At 43.6% G+C, this 18971-nt stretch overlaps 1 protein-coding gene across 1 annotated transcript; it reads left to right on the top strand.

The window, feature by feature from the left end:
- The first annotated feature begins 121 nt into the window (after positions 1-121).
- On the top strand, positions 122-17457 carry slc4a1ap (solute carrier family 4 member 1 adaptor protein). Its single transcript, XM_056296193.1, has 14 exons — positions 122-935; positions 1018-1225; positions 1386-1514; positions 2016-2076; positions 3952-4091; positions 5508-5668; positions 7922-7991; positions 8145-8337; positions 11097-11202; positions 11414-11657; positions 14117-14203; positions 14337-14422; positions 14579-14648; positions 16087-17457. Exons 1-14 carry the CDS (start codon positions 171-173, stop codon positions 16134-16136), a joined length of 2370 nt encoding a protein of 789 aa, XP_056152168.1. The 5' UTR covers positions 122-170; the 3' UTR covers positions 16137-17457.
- Positions 17458-18971: the final 1514 nt, after the last annotated feature.

Raw genomic sequence — 18971 nt, forward strand, 5'->3', positions numbered from 1 at the left:
ATACACCTTTGATCATAAATTAGTTTATGAAAATTGTCGAGATTGAATTTTATTTTGAGAAAGAAATCGAAGACGTTGAACAGTCGGACAAAATTCACGGTCGTACCCAAAAAAAAATGGAGGCCCCCTCGCAAACGCTAGGTCTGCGTGGGAAAAATAGCGGCGAAGAAATGGACTCTGCGATGGACAAGGACGACGTTGGGGGTCCCGTGGAAGGTGGCGAAAACGACAAGAAAGACGTGGACAAAAACGAACACCAAACAGGCGATCCTTTTAAGAAACCGGCTCTTTTTGCGGCGCCCTCACTCAAACGCGGCACCGCTCCGTCCAAGCCGCCAAGCGAACGGAGCGGCGACAAGGAAAACAACGGAGCAAAACTAGACGTCCAAGACGACGGGAATTCTGAAACTGGCAACAAAACTGTCGAAATAACGCAACGGGGACACGAACAATCCGACCAGGGCAAGGTTGTTGCGCCTGACACATCCAAACAAGACGTTAAACCCAGAGTACTCCCCGTCAAAGGGCCACCTGCTGGAAAATTCAAACCGCACCCCCCTCTCCCGTACACAGAGCCCGCTTGGGGTGGAATGTCAACGGATATCCCTTACGCCCTTGAAATCCTTAAGAATGGCACAATAGTTGATAAACTGCCCCTCACACAGAGGAGTTACTTTGTGGTGGGACGTTTACCTGTATGTGATGTGTCTTTAGAACATCCTTCAATTTCCAGGTATCATGCAGTCTTACAGTATCGTGGACGGTGTGGCGAGGAGGAGTCTGTTGGGGAAGAAAGGGGATTTTACATCCATGACTTGGGCAGCACACACGGCACCTTTGTGAACAAAAACAAAATCCCCCCTAACACGTACATCAGACTGCATGTGGGACATGTCTTGAAGTTCGGAGGAAGTACAAGACTCTTTATCTTACAGGTAGAACACTCTGTTGGTAGTAGAAATAAATGTAAAGATCTTTGCGGTGTAAGCAGTCTCAGTCTTTACCGTTTGTCCTTAGGGTCCAGAATTTGACGAGGAGGAGGAATCTGAGTTAACTGTGACAGAGCTGAAGGAGCGCGCCCGGAAGCAGAGGGAAGAGTTGGAGAACAGGATGATGGGAGAAGGTTCCGATGACGATGAAGAAGAGGAGAAAGAGGAAGAAGGCGGGAGTAACAAAGGCGAAGAGAACATATCAAGAGAAGATTTAGGCTGTTCTTGGGGCATGGGTGAGCTTTGTGCCAAAGTCTTGAAACCTTCAAACTTAATCCAGTTGAGGAAGCTACTGCATAGCTGTTGGATGTGCAGAGTTTGTCTCTGGTCACCGGCTTGCGCTATGTTAGCAGTATTATTGGTCTTTCTCCATTCCTTTCTCTCTCCTTCCTAAAGCTGAGGAGCTAGTTCCCGAGGAGGACGAAGATGAGGAGAACCCATTTGCTACAGAGTTTCATGAAGATCAGGAGGCCGCATACCTGAAAGACCCCAAAAAGTCCTTGCAGGGTTTCTACGACAGAGAGGGTAAGGACTGTAGTTATAGTTTAGTTTAGTTGAATTTAGTTATTTCCAATGTGGTCCTCAATACTGTATCAACATACAAGACAGATAGACATACCAACATATAAGCATACACCAATTTATCAGTAAAAAAAAAGATATCACAATGTAACTACTGTTATAAGAGCCTAACAAATAATTCATCTGTGATCTGCCCACAGCACAAAATAAAAGCCAGTTAGTTCAGTTGTTAACCATTGAACTATCTGGCTGGTAACATTTTGGACTGTACATACTTTTTCCGGTGCTTATTGAAAGTAATTTGGGACTTGTGTTGTGAATGTTGTTTTATAAGCTTAGTCAGATCTTTTGTTGGTGATATTAAGATAAAACTGTTTTAGTGAGGTGCAGAGGTTCACAAAGGATGTTTCAAAGTTCATTTTAGGGAGATTTTTTTTACACTTGCAGCTCAGCTGTCGTACATTTTAATGTCTGTTTCTTTAACTCATTGTATTTTCATGCCAGGAGAGGAGTTAGAGTTTGAGTATGAAGACAAAAACCATGGTGCTTGGCTCTGTAGAATAAAGTAAGTTACAAGCACAACTCTTGTAAGGTATAATGTTTTTTTCAGTTTCACATATAGACATAAACTGGGAAAAAAACCCATTTTAACCTTGTTTCTTTTTGTTTTGAAACAATAACTAATTGTTCACATGCCATGTTTGGCTTACTATAACCACTGTAACGGAAGATTTGCAGTGTAATAAATATATACATTTATTACACTCTGCAAATCTTAAAATCCATTCCATTATCCAAACCGCTTATCCTGCTCTCAGGGTTGTGAAAAATATTAATTAAAAAAAAAAAATTATATATATACACTACCGTTCAAAAGTTTGGGATCACCCAAACAATTTTGTGTTTTCCATGAAAAGTCACACTTATTCACCACCATATGTTGTGAAATGAATAGAAAATAGAGTCAAGACATTGACAAGGTTAGAAATAATGATTTGTATTTGAAATAAGATTTTTTTTACATCAAACTTTGCTTTCGTCAAAGAATCCTCCATTTGCAGCAATTACAGCATTGCAGACCTTTGGCATTCTAGCTGTTAATTTGTTGAGGTAATCTGGAGAAATTGCACCCCACGCTTCCAGAAGCAGCTCCCACAAGTTGGATTGGTTGGATGGGCACTTCTTTGAGCAGATTGAGTTTCTGGAGCATCACATTTGTGGGGTCAATTAAACGCTCAAAATGGCCAGAAAAAGAGAACTTTCATCTGAAACTCGACAGTCTATTCTTGTTCTTAGAAATGAAGGCTATTCCATGCGAGAAATTGCTAAGAAATTGAAGATTTCCTACACCGGTGTGTACTACTCCCTTCAGAGGACAGCACAAACAGGCTCTAACCAGAGTAGAAAAAGAAGTGGGAGGCCGCGTTGCACAACTGAGCAAGAAGATAAGTACATTAGAGTCTCTAGTTTGAGAAACAGAGGCCTCACAGGTCCCCAACTGGCATCTTCATTAAATAGTACCTGTTAGAGCCTGTTTGTGCTGTCCTCTGAAGGGAGTAGTACACACCGGTGTAGGAAATCTTCAATTTCTTAGCAATTTCTCGCATGGAATAGCCTTCATTTCTAAGAACAAGAATAGACTGTCGAGTTTCAGATGAAAGTTCTCTTTTTCTGGCCATTTTGAGCGTTTAATTGACCCCACAAATGTGATGCTCCAGAAACTCAATCTGCTCAAAGAAGTGCCCATCCAACCAATCCAACTTGTGGGAGCTGCTTCTGGAAGCGTGGGGTGCAATTTCTCCAGATTACCTCAACAAATTAACAGCTAGAATGCCAAAGGTCTGCAATGCTGTAATTGCTGCAAATGGAGGATTCTTTGACGAAAGCAAAGTTTGATGTAAAAAAAATCTTATTTCAAATACAAATCATTATTTCTAACCTTGTCAATGTCTTGACTCTATTTTCTATTCATTTCACAACATATGGTGGTGAATAAGTGTGACTTTTCATGGAAAACACAAAATTGTTTGGGTGATCCCAAACTTTTGAACGGTAGTGTATATATATAAATCTTAACATGAGAGGAAGTCTGGTTTCTCTTATGCGGTGCACTTGTTTCTAGATAAATTCAGCTCAAAATTAGCTGCAATATCTTAGTAAGACAGAGAAAGATAAAATATCTAAAAACAGGGTTGGTTTTCTTACATAAAAAATGCTTAACAAGATTATTTTTCATTTTGGGGCAAAAAATTAGATTAATTTCCTAGAAATAATGCATTTTTACTTTCTTGAAATCCATTTTTTTGCAATATATTGCAGTGTTTTCCTTCAGAATAATGAAACCCTATGCTTTATTTCAGAAAAAAAATGCTTAGGCAGAGCAGAACTTTGCGGCAATGTATATTTACTTTCCTGGTTTCATGTCATCCTTATTTTTCAGGCTGCCGGTGGATGATGCCATGGGCAGGCAGCTTATTGCTGAAGTAACCCACACAGGGAAGAAGAAAGAAGCAACCATCCAGTGTTGCCTAGAGGCTTGTCGCATCCTGGAAGCCAGGGGGCTGCTGCGCCAGGAAGCAGGTGGGAATCCAACACAGTGGGAATTTTTCAAAGCAGAAATTCCAGGAACAATAATTGAAAGAGGCTGTAGTGTTAGCTATATGGATTGTCTACTAGGGGTGTAACGGTACACGGGAGTCATGGCTTGGTTCACACCATGGTTTGGACATTATGGTTCAGTACAAGTTCAGTACAACAAATATTTGTTAGCATGTTAAGTCAGTTTTATTTGTATAGCCCAATATCACAAATTACAAATTTGCCTCAAGGGGCTTTACAGCAACACAACATCCTGTTCTTTGACCCTCACATCGAATAAGGAACAACTCCCTAAAAAAAACCTTTAACAGGGAGGAACAAAAATGAAGAAATCTCAGGGAGAGCGACAGAGGAGGGAGCTCTCTCCCAAGACAGATAATGTGCAATGGATGTTGTGTGTACACAATTTACAGGATACATTATTGAAAGAGGATAACAGAATTATAATGGAATTATTAAGAATATGATGAGTAGGATGCCAAGCTGTGTCCAGATGCCACCGGAACAGCCCAGGACCTGAGCCACACAACCACCATCACCATGTAGACAAAAAACACATTAGTCACATGTCTGCGTGAGAGAAAGATATAACTTTGAAACAGGATAACAAAATTATATGGATTTATAAGATATATAAAAAGAAAATGTGATGAGGGGGATGCCAAGCAGTGTCCAGGTTGCGACCACCATCACCATGGAGACCTGGGAGGAGGACAGACTGCACATGCACACAAGGGAGACTTACATCACACCATTCACACACACAAGAAGAGAAAGGAGAGGACATCATTCAGAGAGAGAGAAAAGACGTGAGAGAAGAGAACAGGTGGCAATAGTCAATAATCTATACGCTATAATATTGTTGGTAGAACAGTGCTTGGTAAATATGCTTGTTCAATGTGTTTCTGCCCACCTACCCTACAACTGTCAAACAACGCCGACACATTGTCCTCATCCGATCCACCACTTGCTGTCCATTGCTCTTGTAGTTCACTGGGAACCTGAAAATTTCCCACACAGCTGATTTGAAAGAAGCAGGTGGGTCTTCTAGCTCCTCTATCATTTGCACACGCTATAATGTGACTGACTCAGTCAGACGCCAATCAGCTTGAGCTAAGCTTAGCATGGCATGTTGCTAACTTGCTTACAGTTTAAGGTTTCCGGATAGAACTCACACTTGTGAAATTCAGTTCCACATTACATTCTTCAATCTTCATACATAATCTACCGCATATTCTCCGTATGACTGACTATGCACTGAACCGTAACGTCCGTACCATGACGGTTTAGGCAAATACATGTACTGTTACACCCCTGTTGTCTACAGTGTACTTTCAGAAGTTCGTCTGTCATTTATCTTTTTTTCCCCAACATGCAATCTCCCACTGTTGCATCCAGTGTCTCGTAAGCGCAAGAAAAAGAATTGGGAAGAAGAGGACTATTATGACAGTGATGATGACACCTTTCTGGATCGAACTGGTGCCGTAGAGAGGAAGAGGCAGGAGCGCATGAAGAAGGCAGGCAAGATTGAAGAGCAGCCCGACACTTTTGATTCACTGGTAATAATCTCACCATCTTTTCCTTACTAAAACACGGATGTGGAAATGACCCCTTAGTTTTTGGTCTTCTTTATAGTAAGACAATACTTAGATTTTGGGAGGTAGTCCATGTGACTTTAGTCAAGTGTCAGAATCTGAATCAGTTTTATTGGTCAGATATGCCTATGCATACGAGGAATTTGACTCCATTTAACAGTAGCTTCTAGTACTTACATATATCACTCACAAAAAAAAAAAAGAACGGCCGCAAACAAAAAACCAATAGAAATAAATGCAATAATAAATAGAATACTGGAGGTAAATATGTATTCACAAAAAGGTATGTCACAACTATACAGTTTTGTTATGGCTGAATAATTTATAACTTATTATACTTGTATATTATATTATATACTCATATTACGTACTAAATATATACTATATATTTATTTATATATTATATAATTATATACTATGTTATATACTTATGTTATAATTATAACAATAATAATTTATAACCAGTATACAGCAGTTGTATGTGTATTTACAGTTGTACATTTGTATTGCACAGCTGATTTAAAAAGGTAGTGCACATCGGGGATATGTGAGACATCTTGATGAGAGAGGGGCTATTTACAAATGTCATGTTTATATGATAAGTGTCCATTGCTGTACTGTGCTGTTAAGTGTTCATGAGAAAGATGGCCTGTGGGGGAAAAAAACGGTTGCTGTGTCAGAGGGTAGGAGTTCAAACAGACTGTGTGATGGGTGTGATTCTACCCACCTGTTTCCGGATTCTAGAGGTGTACAAGACCTGCAGGGTGGGCAGGGGAGTGGCAATAATCTTTTCTGCTGTCCTTACAGTTTGCTGCCCTATGTTCCTATCCTGTTTTGTTGCGGCTCCGAACCAGACCGTGATGGATGTACACAGGACAGAGTCAATGACTACAGTGTAGAACTGGCTCAACAGCTCCTGTGGCAGACCAAATTTCCTCAACTGCCGCAGAAAGAACATCTTCTGCTGGGCCTTTTTGAGGATGGAGTTGATGTTGGTCTCCTACGTCAGGTCTTTGGAAATGATAGTTCCCAGAAACTTGAAGGTCTCCACAGTTGACACAGGGTTGTTGGATATTGTGAGGGGGAGCAGTGCAGAGTGATATCTCCTAAAGTCCACTGTCATTTCCACAGTCTTGAGTGTGTTCAGCTCCATGTTGTTCTGACTGCACAAGAGCAGTCAGAACAACCTCCCACCGCTCAACCTCCTACCGATATGCAGATTCGTCCCCATCCTGGATGAGTGACTTCAGTGTCATCTGCAAACTTCAGGAGTTTAACAGCTGGGTGCTTGGAGGTGCAGTCATTGTGGTAGAGGGAGAAGAGCAGTGGGGAGAAGACATCCCTAGGAGCACCAGTGCTGACTGTTCGTATACCAGAAGTGACTTCCTCAGCCTCACCTGCTATTTCCTGCCTATCAGGAAGCTGGTGATCCACTGACAGTGAGCTGAGAGAGTTTGGAGGAGAGGATTTATGGAATGATGGTGTGGAACGCTGAGCTGAAGTCCACAAACAGGATCCTTGCATATGTCGCTGGGCAGTCAAGGTGTTGTAGGATATAGTGCAGTCCCATGTGGACTGCGTCATCCGCTGACCTGTTTGCCTGGTAGGCAAACCACAGGGGGTCCAGCAGGTGTCCTGTGGCGTTCTTTAGGTGGGCCAACACGTCATCAGAAGGACCTCATGACCACAGACATCAGAGCGACAAGCCTGTAGTCATTCAGTCCTGTGATGGAGGGTTTCTTGGGGACTGGGGTGAGGTTGGAGCATTTGAAGCAGGAGGGGACTTCACATAGCTCCAGCGATTGTTGAAAATCTGTGTGAAGATCTGTGTGAAGATTGGCGCCAGTTGGTCGGCACAGGCTTTAAGGCAGGAAGGGGGAGACACTGTCTGGACCCAGTGCTTTCCTGGTCTTTTGTCTCTGGAAAAGCTGGCTCACATCCTCTACATCTGTATCTTGAGTGAAGCCTGATTATCGGGGGGGGGGGTTGCCAGAGGTGTGTTAGGGGCTCTTGTCATTGGGCTGGAGTGGGTGAGGGGTGTGAATTTGTCCCTCTCAAACCTGCAGTAGAAGACATTCAGTTCATCAGCTAGGTCTTTGTTTGCCTTGGCAGGGGGGAGATGGTCTTCTGTAGGTTGTGATGTCTTGGAGCGCCCCCTCCCCCCCACTGCTGGAATATGAATCTGTATGTTGTATTGTTTTTCTCATTTTTGACCAGGTTGCCAAACTGAGCAAGGTGGAGAAGGAGCTGGCAGAGTCTCAGAAAAAGCTCGGTGCTGGTGGGAGAGGTGAGCTAAGTTTATCTGTGTATGTGTGTGTTTATCTGTGTATCTGTGCCCACGTATCCTGCCATTTTTTTAATATTTCCCTCTCCATTCAATGTGGGCTTCTTTTTTGTCCATGTAAAACCATCAATGCTTTCTGCTTGTTCTCCCACTTAGATGCGTCTGTTTCGTCCACCGAGGACCCCCTGGATGCCTTCATGAGTGCAGTGCGTGGCGAGGCTGCAATGGATGCTGTGGAGCGCAGGAAGCTACATGTGCATGTGGCTGACCTGCGCAAAGAGGCCCAGCGGCTACAGAAGCTGGTTGATCTCACACGGCCCGCCCAGATGCCCTCATTACGACAGCCAAGGTGAGACAAAATGCTCCAGTCAGGGTCCCCAGTAGTTATGTAACTTCTGACATAGAAATTTGGGATTGGTTTACCTCTGGTAGATTATCACACTCATTGAATTTGAATGTGTCAGTGCTCATTTTATGTTAAATTTATAATCCTGAGCAAACAAGTGGCCTTTTTGATATTCTGCATTGCTGTCATATTTGTGATAATTGCTGATACCAGAAAGGTTACTGACTAGGATAGAATAAAATCGAGTAGAATAGAGCTTCATTCTCCATAAAGAGTGAAAATTTGCCTTTGGCTTCACAATGTTTGTTAAAAACATACAAAAAAATCAAATATACTGGCAACGCATGAAACATTGTCATTTACATGTGCAGAAATGCAGAGAATTTTACATTACTGTTGGCAAGGACCTTACAGGGAGAAATTGTGCCCAGCGTAGAGTTTTACAGCTTCCATATGGCAGATATGGGGGACCAAAATTGTAGAATAACTTTACCAACAGATACTAAAACATCAGCAGCCAAAACTCATGTTGATCCATGGTTTTTTCTTTGGTGGTAAGGACGGTGCTGACACAACAGAACTGGTGATTTTCATTTTAAATGCATCTCCGGGATTTGAAGCTGACAAATACCAGTGTAAATTACAGGTATCACCATAAGTGTTTGACATACCTGTGGAGGCATGGAGGTGTTTAGGAGAGATGGCAGCGTAGTTTTTAACTAGATTGTTTAACACAATCTGAGGAGTGGAGAAGAAGCATACTGGTACCGATTTTCAAGAATAAGGGTGATTTGCAGAGCTGTAGTAACTACAGAGGTATAAAGTTGATCAGCCACAGAATGAAGATATGGGAAAGAGTAGTGGAAGGTAGGTTAAGAGGAGAGGGGACGAACAGCAAGCAGCAGTATGGTTTCATGCCAGGAAAGAGCACTACAGATGTGATGTTTGCTTTGAGAATGTTGATGGAGAAGTATAGAGAAGGCCAGAAGGAGCTGCATTGTGTCTTTGTAGATTTAGAGAAAGCATATGACAGGGTGCTGAGAGAGGAGGTGTGGTATTGTATGAGGAAGTCAGGAGTGGCACAGAAGTATGTAGGAGTGGTGCAGGATATGTATGAGGGCGGTGTGACAGTGGTGAGGTGTGCAGTTGGAAAGACAGATGGATTCAAGTTGGAGGGGGGATTACGTCAAGGATCGGCCCTGAGCCCTTGCTTGTTTTCAATGGTGATGATAGATAGGTTGATGGATGAGATCAGCCAGGAGTCTCCGTGGACTATGATGTTCGCGGATGACATTGTGATTTGTAGTGAGAGTAGGGAGCAGATTGAGGAGAGCCTGGAGAGGTGGAGGTATGCACTGGAGAGAAGAGGAATGATAGTCAGGTGGAGCAAGATGGAATACATATGTGTGAATGAGAGGGAGAGGACAGCAGAATGGTGAGGATGCAAGGAGTAGAGGTGACAAGGCATGCGAGTTTAAATACTTGGGGTCAACTGTTCAAAGTAACGGGGAGTGTGGAAGAGAGGTGGAGAAGAGCATGCAGGCAGAGTGGAGTGGGTGGAGAAGAGTGTCAGGAGTGATTTGCGACAGAGTTAAAGGGAAGGTTTACAAGATGGTAGTGAGACCAGCTATGGTATATGGTTTGGAGACGGTGGCACTGACGAAAAGACAGGAAGTGGAGCTGGAGGTGGCAGAGTTGATGATGCTAAGATTTTCATTTGGAGTGACAAAGAAGGACTGGATTAGGAACGAGTATATTAGAGGGACAGCTCTGGTTGGACGGTTTGGGGACAAAGCAAGAGAGTCAAGATTGAGATTGCTTGCACATGTGTGGAGGAGAGATGCTGGGTATATTGGGAGAAGGATGCTGAATATGGAGCTGCCAGTGAAGAGGAAAAGAGGAAGGCCAAAGAGGAGATTTATGGTGAGGGGTGACATGCAGGTGGCTAGCATGACAGAGGAAGATGCAGAGGACAGGAAGAGATGGAAACGGATGATCCACTGTGGCGACCCCTAACGGGAGCTGCCGAAAGTAGTAGTAGTAGCAGATCATAAGTGTTTGTAAATTTAAAAGAAAACAGCAATCTTAAGGATCTCAATTTTAAATGGCCACTTCTCTAAAGCGAAGCCAAAGAGAATATACTTGGGTCAGAGTCAACTCATGATGTATGAAATGAAGGACTTGAAAACAAAATCTTAATTTAATTGTCTGTGAATGTTCTCATTCATCCAGGTCATAGTTATCCAAAGGAATTGAATCAAGTGCAACTGGACTTGGTTATATATCGGTGAAGACCTTTCGCCTCTCATCCAAGAGGCTTCATTAGTTCATGACCTTTCTGACTAGACCAAGCTAAAATCTTAATTTAATTACATAAACTTCATCCCCACCGAGCCGTCTCCTCTGTAGCCAGGAAGATGTTACACAATTTTTTGTATTTGAGGAAACTGCGTAACTAAGTAATGAGTAAGAAATTAATTTCTTTGCTCAACATTGTGGAACTTGGCTGTATGTGTATAAATAGTATTTCCAAGCTTAAAAAATGGCATACACATGCAAGATAGAAATTTAAAATCTCGAGTTATGAAAATAACTTTATGAAAAAGCTATAGAAACAAGCTAAAAGTCATATGAAGGAGTTGGTGGAAGTTGTCATTTTAAAACGCCCCTCACATATTATATTCAGAAAAAAAGCCAATATTCCTATTCTGATATGTTATGTGTTTTAATTGGTTGGTGAAATTGTCATTTGATCTGTGTAGTTCTGGTGGTGGTACTTCATATGCACAGAAGCCCAAGAATACCTTACCACTGTTTGGGGCCATGAAGGGAGGAAGCAAGTTCAAACTAAAAACTGGTACAATTGGGGTATGTATTCTTCAGAGATGTGTAGAAGATATGTTGCACCATCAGAGCCCCTGACTCCAGTGCTGTTGCTTTCCTGATTTGCATATCAGCCACCTTACACATTTATTTCTAGCATAGTTCGAATCACTTCGAATTTCTTCCCCTATATTTCTTTTTATCTCTTGTAGTCTGCCTCTCATTTCCTCCGATGTTATTCCTTTTTGTCTGGTAGAAGCTGCCTTCTAAGCGCCCTAACTTGCCTGCGGAGCTCTTCAACATGAAAGAACTGCCACCAGGTGGAGAAGAGGAGGAGGAGGAGAAGGAGGCAGTAGTTGTAGGGGAAAATGAGTTTCAAGAGTCTGAAAGTATGTCGGACTCTAACGGTGAGCCCCAACAGACCAGTAAATTGATGCCGCAAGAGAGCTCTTCATCTGGCCGCCAAAGAGAGACACAAACACGGTTCCGTGAGTCCAAAGGTTAGCATGCCATGAGAATTATTTACCTATGACCAATCATTTACATTTGTGAGAGTGTTTCTCCAGTAGGTAATCATTTGTAGGCAAGGGGATTTTTTTTCTGTCCCCCCCCTAATTTCTTCATGATGTTTAAGGGTAGTTGTTTATACTTATTTAATGCTGTCACTAGGTGGCAGCAGCTCAGCAATGAATACACATACTAAGATAGAGGTACTACATTGTCCACAAGGGAACTTCATTTTGCTCAGGTCAGTACATACAGACAAGACAGTAGGTAAAATAAATAACACTACGGTAAAAGCAGAAGAAGATGCTTTCTACTCATTCTGTGTGTGTGTGTGCGCATGGGGGGGGGGGTTAGCACAACAGGTCTAGTTGTTCCAGGTGGAGGGGGCAAGGTGGTTCCGGGAGGGGGGGGGTTTGTTAAGGAGCCTAATAGCAGAGGGAGTGGAACCGGCCCTGCTCCTGCTTGTTTTAAGCACAGGGGCAACATATCTCCTACCAGAGGGCATGATCTGAAAGCAGGTAATGAGTTGAGCCCCTCTTGATCTTGTTTGCTTTCTTCACCACCTTCTGGTCATAGAGCTGCTGGAAGGCTGAGCACTGCCCCCCCCCCCCCCCCGCGGAGCTTAGACCCCAAGGTGATCAACCTCCGCAGCTCGGCCTTGTTGGTCTCTGACAAATCCCAGTGGTCTCTGACACAGACTGTGAACGCTGGTCTGTGCTCAATCTTTCTTTAGTCGCGCGAGTCAGTTCCGTTAAAATTATTCTTCCTCGATTCTCCTACTTGTTCCAATGCATACTGCTTTTCCTTTCTCAGACCTTCTCCCATAAAGTGGATAGTCTGAGCTTGGAGTTTATTTGGAATAAGAAAGTTCCTAGGCTACGTAAACCTTATTTGCAAAGACCTAGGCAACTTGGAGGGTTGGCTTTACTGAATCTCAGGTTCTTATTATTGGGCAGCCAACATTAGCATCAAACCGGTGTCACTGAAGGCTCTATCTAGTACACTCTCCTATACATTCTTCTACTTCTCCCTATGCTAAAAATGTAATTGTTAAAACCCCTCTTAGGATCTGGGTTCAGTTAAGCGCTATTTTGGCCTACAGTCATTTTCTACCTATGCTGCATTAGCTGCTAATCATGTTTTCCCTCCTTCCCTGGCACGCCGTGCTTTCTTGATGTGGTCAAATCTTGGTATCAGTACTTTTAAAGACTTTTTGCATCCTATCAGCACCTTTCAGACAGATTTTCACTTCCTCGGCAACATTTTTTCAGATATTTACGGGTCCGTAGCTTAGCCCGTAACACGTTCCCCATGTTTCCAGACCTACCTCGTGATTCCACTCTAGATGGTTTTCTGACACCAGTCCCAACCCTGGAAGGCTCAATTTCATATATATATACAACCAAATTAATCTTTACGTGCAGAGTCATTAAGCTCTATAAAGACCCTTTGGGAGGAGGATCTGGGGGAGGTAATACCAGAGGAAGCTTGGGCGGAGATTTTAGAAGGTGTACATGGATCATCTATTTGTGCAAGACATGGTCTTATTCAGTGTAAAATGGTACACCGTACTTACTACACTAAGGCTCGGTTGGCTAAGGTCTATGACGGTGTATCACCAGCCTGTGATAGGTGTCAGCAGTCCCCTGCAAAAAAATGGAACCAAATGCTCTTGGTGCTTTGTTTGGGCTCTCGCCAGGGGGACGTAGCACGTGGGAGGATCATGCTATTCCCCCCAGTTCCCCCTCCCCCCTGAACATGCGCCCTAGCTGACCAAAGGAGGCGCTAGTGCAGCGACCAGGACACATACCCACATCCGGCTTCCCACCCGCAGACACGGCCAATTGTGTCTGTAGGGACACCCGACCAAGCTGGAGGTAACATGGGGTATTTGAACCGGCGATCCCCGTGTTGGTAGGCAACGGGATAGACCGCCACGCCACCCAGACGCCCCGTCAAAATTATTTAAAGGAAAACCTCAACCAAATATAGGTTCATTGAATGTTGAATTTTTCGAAACCTTTTTACTTTACATTGGCAAAAGATGTGCGTATATGTATGTATATGTACTGTTGAAGGACTACTTTCTTGTAGTTGAGGATCTGGTCTCTTTAGTGTACTTTAGTGTCTTGGGTGTTTAGTCAGTTCCTAGGTCTCTCATTTATAATGTCTTGGCAGTATAATCTAACATTTAAAAGTCATGGTGAACTTTTTCCCTCTCCCATTTGGATCACCACAAAGGGACTGTGCTCTATGAGACCTGTTGACAGGGTTGTAGTATAAAAAAAAAACACCCATTTGTTTTTGTTTTACTTTTTCCTCCGCAGTTCAGAGCTGATTGTTTTAAATGATTGATGATGATGTCTGGCTGAATGTTAACAGGATAACATCAGTATATTTAATCATAATAATAAATAATTTATCATGGTTAAAGGGTTACGATATGTTACAGAGCGGAGGAGGGATGAGGACTCTGCTGAAGCAGTGGATCCAGTATCCCACCACAACGCAGAGAAGACCCTGACCCCGACAAGCTCAGGTTGGTGTTGTGTTTGTGGCTGTGTAACAGCTCATAAGGGTGTCTGCTGGTATGTGTACACGTGTATCCTGGTGACTGTTATTTTCTGACCATGATGCAAGCATGCATGTCCCAATGCTCTTACCCTCTCTAGACCTCAAAGCGGAAGGAGAGGAAGAACCATTGGTCAAGCCCAATCCCAAGAGGAGTGGCAAAAGGAAAGTAATCGGCCCTAGCAGGGTGAGTACTCATAAACGATAATGAACATTTAGCGTAACTTTGTTTTGCATGTGCGAGTCTGTCTGTTTGTGTGAGACATTGCGTCCATACAGTGTGTGGCTTCAAATTTTCAGTGGTTTGTGTTTATCTGTAATGCCACGTCACGCTTCTCCACAGCCCCCAGTGCCGCTTTCAGCAGAGTATCCAGAAGATGACCCTGATTATTGTGTCTGGATGCCTCCTGCAGGTACAAATGGGCATGTATATATATGTATTCTGCACTGGGCATATCAATACTAATCACATACCTTCTTTAAAAAGAAAAAAAATCCCATATTTTCCAACATAACCCTCAAAACAAATCAAACTCAGTCCCTGCCGGGACAATCACTGACAGGGCAGATGTAAGCGATTTCTTCAAACTTTAAGCTCGTAAACCTGCGGGCTTGAAAGCGAAAGACGATGGGAATTTATTAAATGCAGATACATCCATAAAAGCTATACATTTCTCGTACTATGGGATTGTGGGACATTTACAGTGTCATCGTTTATTACAACTTGGAATAAAGAAGCGCTCTCTCGGGGTTTACCAGATGTAAGACGCTGGGAGAATGTGAGGAGTAGAGGGGGTGAACAGCAACTCGATTCGGCGAGGTTATTCAGAGGCTGATGTCCCGCATGAAGAAAATATTTTTCCTCCTTCTCTTGTCAAGAACTCATCGACACTGATGAGGCTGAATGTTCCTGCCCTGCTGGGCCAAGAAAATAAGGAAAGAGAGAGAAAAAAAAGAACGCTGAGAAAGAGGAAGTTGAGGCTCTTTTATGTTCCATTTGCGCAAAGGGAAAGTAACAAAGGCATTTTTCATCATTCGTCAAGGAACGCAGATCAAAGTCACTTTAGGATGATAAGTATAATGATAAAATAAGAATGATAAAATAACTTTAAAATGGCTGCCAAATGCAGCTTGAGTTCGAGGCCAGAAGTCGTTGTGCTGTGGCCAGTCAGGTCTGTGATTGATGTGATAACCGGGTTCGCGTGCTTATGAGACTGTTTACAGAACAGTGTGTTACTGGTGCAGTTGGGTCAATTTGTTACTGGGTAGATGGACGTGACATTCCCGGTATCTCTTGATAGAGCAGGCCTCGGTCCTCTTATTTTATCTGGTGTTTTTACCTGCTTTCTGTGTATAGTTAACTATACTATACTATACTATCCGGTACTAAATATGAATTTCACAGCAAGTGGAATCAGTTCATCGGGACACAACGTTTAGCGGGAGAGACGTTTTGTCACTCGTCTAAGTGAGCTCTTCAGTCTCAGCTGACTGCAGGTATCCCACCCTTGTAAACAATAAAGTTGCATAACGACTGAAACCAACGATTGATTTCATATGCAAATAGGCGTGACTACCAACTAGTTTCCGTGGCCATGTGTTGCAATCACAGCATTGTCAGATGGTGACAGATGTACTCTTAGGTCCCCCCCCCCCCCGGTACAGGGATGGTCGTTCCCTCGTCACATAGATGGCCTCTTTTGACTCCCCGTTCAAACCAGCAGTCCTCCCTATCAAGGAAACGGTGTGTCCAGATGACCTTTCTGTGATTTTCTGAGCTGGATTATTGAGCATGCGTAGACATAAATATGACTTGATTTTATACCAAAAGTTGCCCCTCTGTATCCACAGGTCAGACTGGAGATGGCCGCACCCACCTAAACGACAAGTATGGCTACTGATGGAAGACAGGATTGAAAGCTTTGTGAACTACTGTCTCCTTTTCATCACCTTTCATATTGCAGATCACCCCACCAACCTCAAGACAGCACAGTTTTGTCAAGTTTTGGACCGTTTTTTTCTACTTCCCTTTACCCAAGCCCCCACAGCAGCCAGATACTGATGTACCGTATGATGGGCTGGTGTGATGACCCACTCCTTCAAGACGTTAGGATGCTTAGGAGCTCAAAAGAGCCTGTGTATGTGATATTGTGGGCTGTATAAAAGCTGAATTAGGGACCACCAAAATATCATAACTCCTGTTCTGGTTGACTCAAAGGGATTCGGAGATGCAGAGATCACTAGAACATGCCTCTCTCACTGCAAACCTGCCTGCAGTTGTGTTTGTAATCCTCAATTGTGTGACACAAAACCTCCAGTTCCCATTTGCTATGATTGGCATGGATGAGGAATAGTCCCCCTCGGCACAGACGATGGGCAATAGGCCCACTGGCACTCCCTCAATCCCCGGGAGTAGTAAAAATGGATGGCGCTTGAATTTTAGTCCTTAATTTGAACCGTTTGTCTTTCATGCATCTTTCAGATATACAGATAATAGGTGGGGACAGAGCAGGAGCGGGAAGCTAACTGATCTCGGTTCAGCTTTCTGGTCTCTGTGGCTGCTCCACTTGCAGCTACTGTAAGTGTATGTGACATCCAATCTGTATCCCTCCCCTAGCGTGGCCTCTGTCGATTGCTGGAATAACCTTTTCTTTTCCAATGGAGAACGTGTAGAGGAGCAAGAGGGGGAGAGCGTCGAAGCAGCTTTTCTGACCATCTGGACACTTGGATGGCTTACCGGATGAAACGCAAGCTGATAATGAGTCCAGTTAAGTGTAGCGTGTGTGTGTGTGTGTGTGTGTGTGTGTGGTGTGTGTGTATATGTGTGTGTATGTGTGTGTGTGTGTGTGCGTGTGCATGTGAACGCGCACAATCGTTGCCCGCCCTTTTTCAAAGCTCTCTTTTTAACAAGATTGTCTCCACGAGTGACTCAGCTATTGGAAGAGTGTGTGTGTGTGTGTATGTGTATGTGTGTGTGTATGTGTGTGTGTGTGTGTGTGTGTGTGTGTGTGTGGCAGGATACCACTGTCTCTGAAATCCCACTCAGCACTGATGTACCATTGGCCTCATGCCATACGTACTCTCTCTCCCAGCTTTGGTCTTTTCTCAAATTACAACTCAGCCTCTCAAACTGTTGATGGTGGGGGGATGTAAGCCCATCAAAGAAAATTAAAAAATGTGTATTTTGTAAAATATCTTTGTATAATAAAACTGTATTATAAATACCCCACAGGTTGTCTCCAGTTCCGAGTTTATTTTAAGCCGTTTAAACACTTCCCATTGACCAGTGTTTCAGTTGACTTTACAGTTCCTTTTCCATTTTAACATCTCAATCTCATACCCCCCCCTTCCCATGTGACCCCAGCATAATATCCACCCGCTCCTAACTTTCACTACCAGAGCCTCTTCGCACTCGGCTACTGACGTCAGAGCTCTCTCACTTTTACACACACACACGAAGAGCGTTTCTTAGCGTATGATCTGAAGAAGCTTCAGGGTTTGGCTGTAGGTCTTCGGCGTGATGTTCTGTTGGGTGACCTAGTAAATCGGAGGGTGGGAACTGACTTATCTGTCCTGTGTTACCTCACAAGGCAGGTCTTTATTACATGCACACTCAGAAGTAGGATTTCCATTATGGGTCGACAGCAGGAGTATCGTAATCGGGAGATTTTACCCAAGACTGAAATCCTACACCCAAAGCCAGGAGCACCGGGACGTAAATAAAGCAAAATGGTTTGATTTGCTGCATTTTTTGGCACCTCCGTCTCTACTTGGCCCACTGGCCCCCAAACAAATAGTCTGCACTGTTCAGAAAAAGTAATGGATTACTACTCACTATTGGCTGATGCTACTACAATATATAACATAAGATTATATAAGATACAAGGTTTGTGCCCAGAATCGGTATTGGCAGTGATAATGTGATATCGGCACATCCTTAACGGTGAGCTCACGGCCCTGAGGTACAAATTAAAACTTCATCCATGAATGACATTTTTTGGCGGATCAGATTTAAATAAGAAAACCTTCATCCATAAAAAAAACATCGTTTCTACAATGTGTCAGTAGCACACTTTGTCTTAATCCACATCAGTGATGAGATTTGAAGAGGTCAGGTGGACCGTTGGCAGAACTCTCACTTTATGTTGAACATGCTACAGGACTGCACACACACACACACACACACACACACACACACACACACACACACACACACACACACACACACACACACACACACACACACACACACACACACACACACACACACACACACACACACACACACACACACACACGCCTCGTCCATCTTTCCATCACACACTAAGCGTAAACTTCAGCATACCTCGTGACGGAAGGGAAGCACCCTGTTGCTCATCATCATCATCTACCATGTACTCAAACGCTCCTGAATGTGGACAGAGTGCCAGCGGGGTGTCACATGACCAAGTGATGGCGTCCGATAAGAGTAGATCACAGGCCAACGACTGTTGAATATTATTACAAAAGTTGGCAGCAGGCTTGTAATCTCCCACAACACATTAGACCCCTCCCCTCCCCTCCCCCCTTTTCTCCCCAATTGTATCTACTTCACTCTTACGAGCCGTCCCGGTCACCGCTCCACCCCCTCTGCCGAGCCCGGGGAGGGATGCAGACTACCTCATACATGTGCCTCCTCCGATACATGTGGAGTCGCCAGCTGCTTCTCTTCACCTGACAGTGAGGAGTTTCGCCAG

The sequence above is a fragment of the Lampris incognitus genome, chromosome 16 (assembly GCF_029633865.1).
Source record: "Lampris incognitus isolate fLamInc1 chromosome 16, fLamInc1.hap2, whole genome shotgun sequence".
NCBI classification, from domain to species: Eukaryota; Metazoa; Chordata; class Actinopteri; order Lampriformes; family Lampridae; genus Lampris; species Lampris incognitus.

Coding starts and splice junctions, on each gene's coding strand:
- slc4a1ap (XM_056296193.1), top strand. CDS start 171: ATGGACTCTGCGATGGACAAGGACGACGTTGGGGGTCCCGTGGAAGGT. Junction 4,092..5,507: donor GCTGCTGCGCCAGGAAGCAG/GTGGGAATCCAA, acceptor TGTTGCATCCAG/TGTCTCGTAAGCGCAAGAAA. Junction 8,338..11,096: donor CCCTCATTACGACAGCCAAG/GTGAGACAAAAT, acceptor TGATCTGTGTAG/TTCTGGTGGTGGTACTTCAT.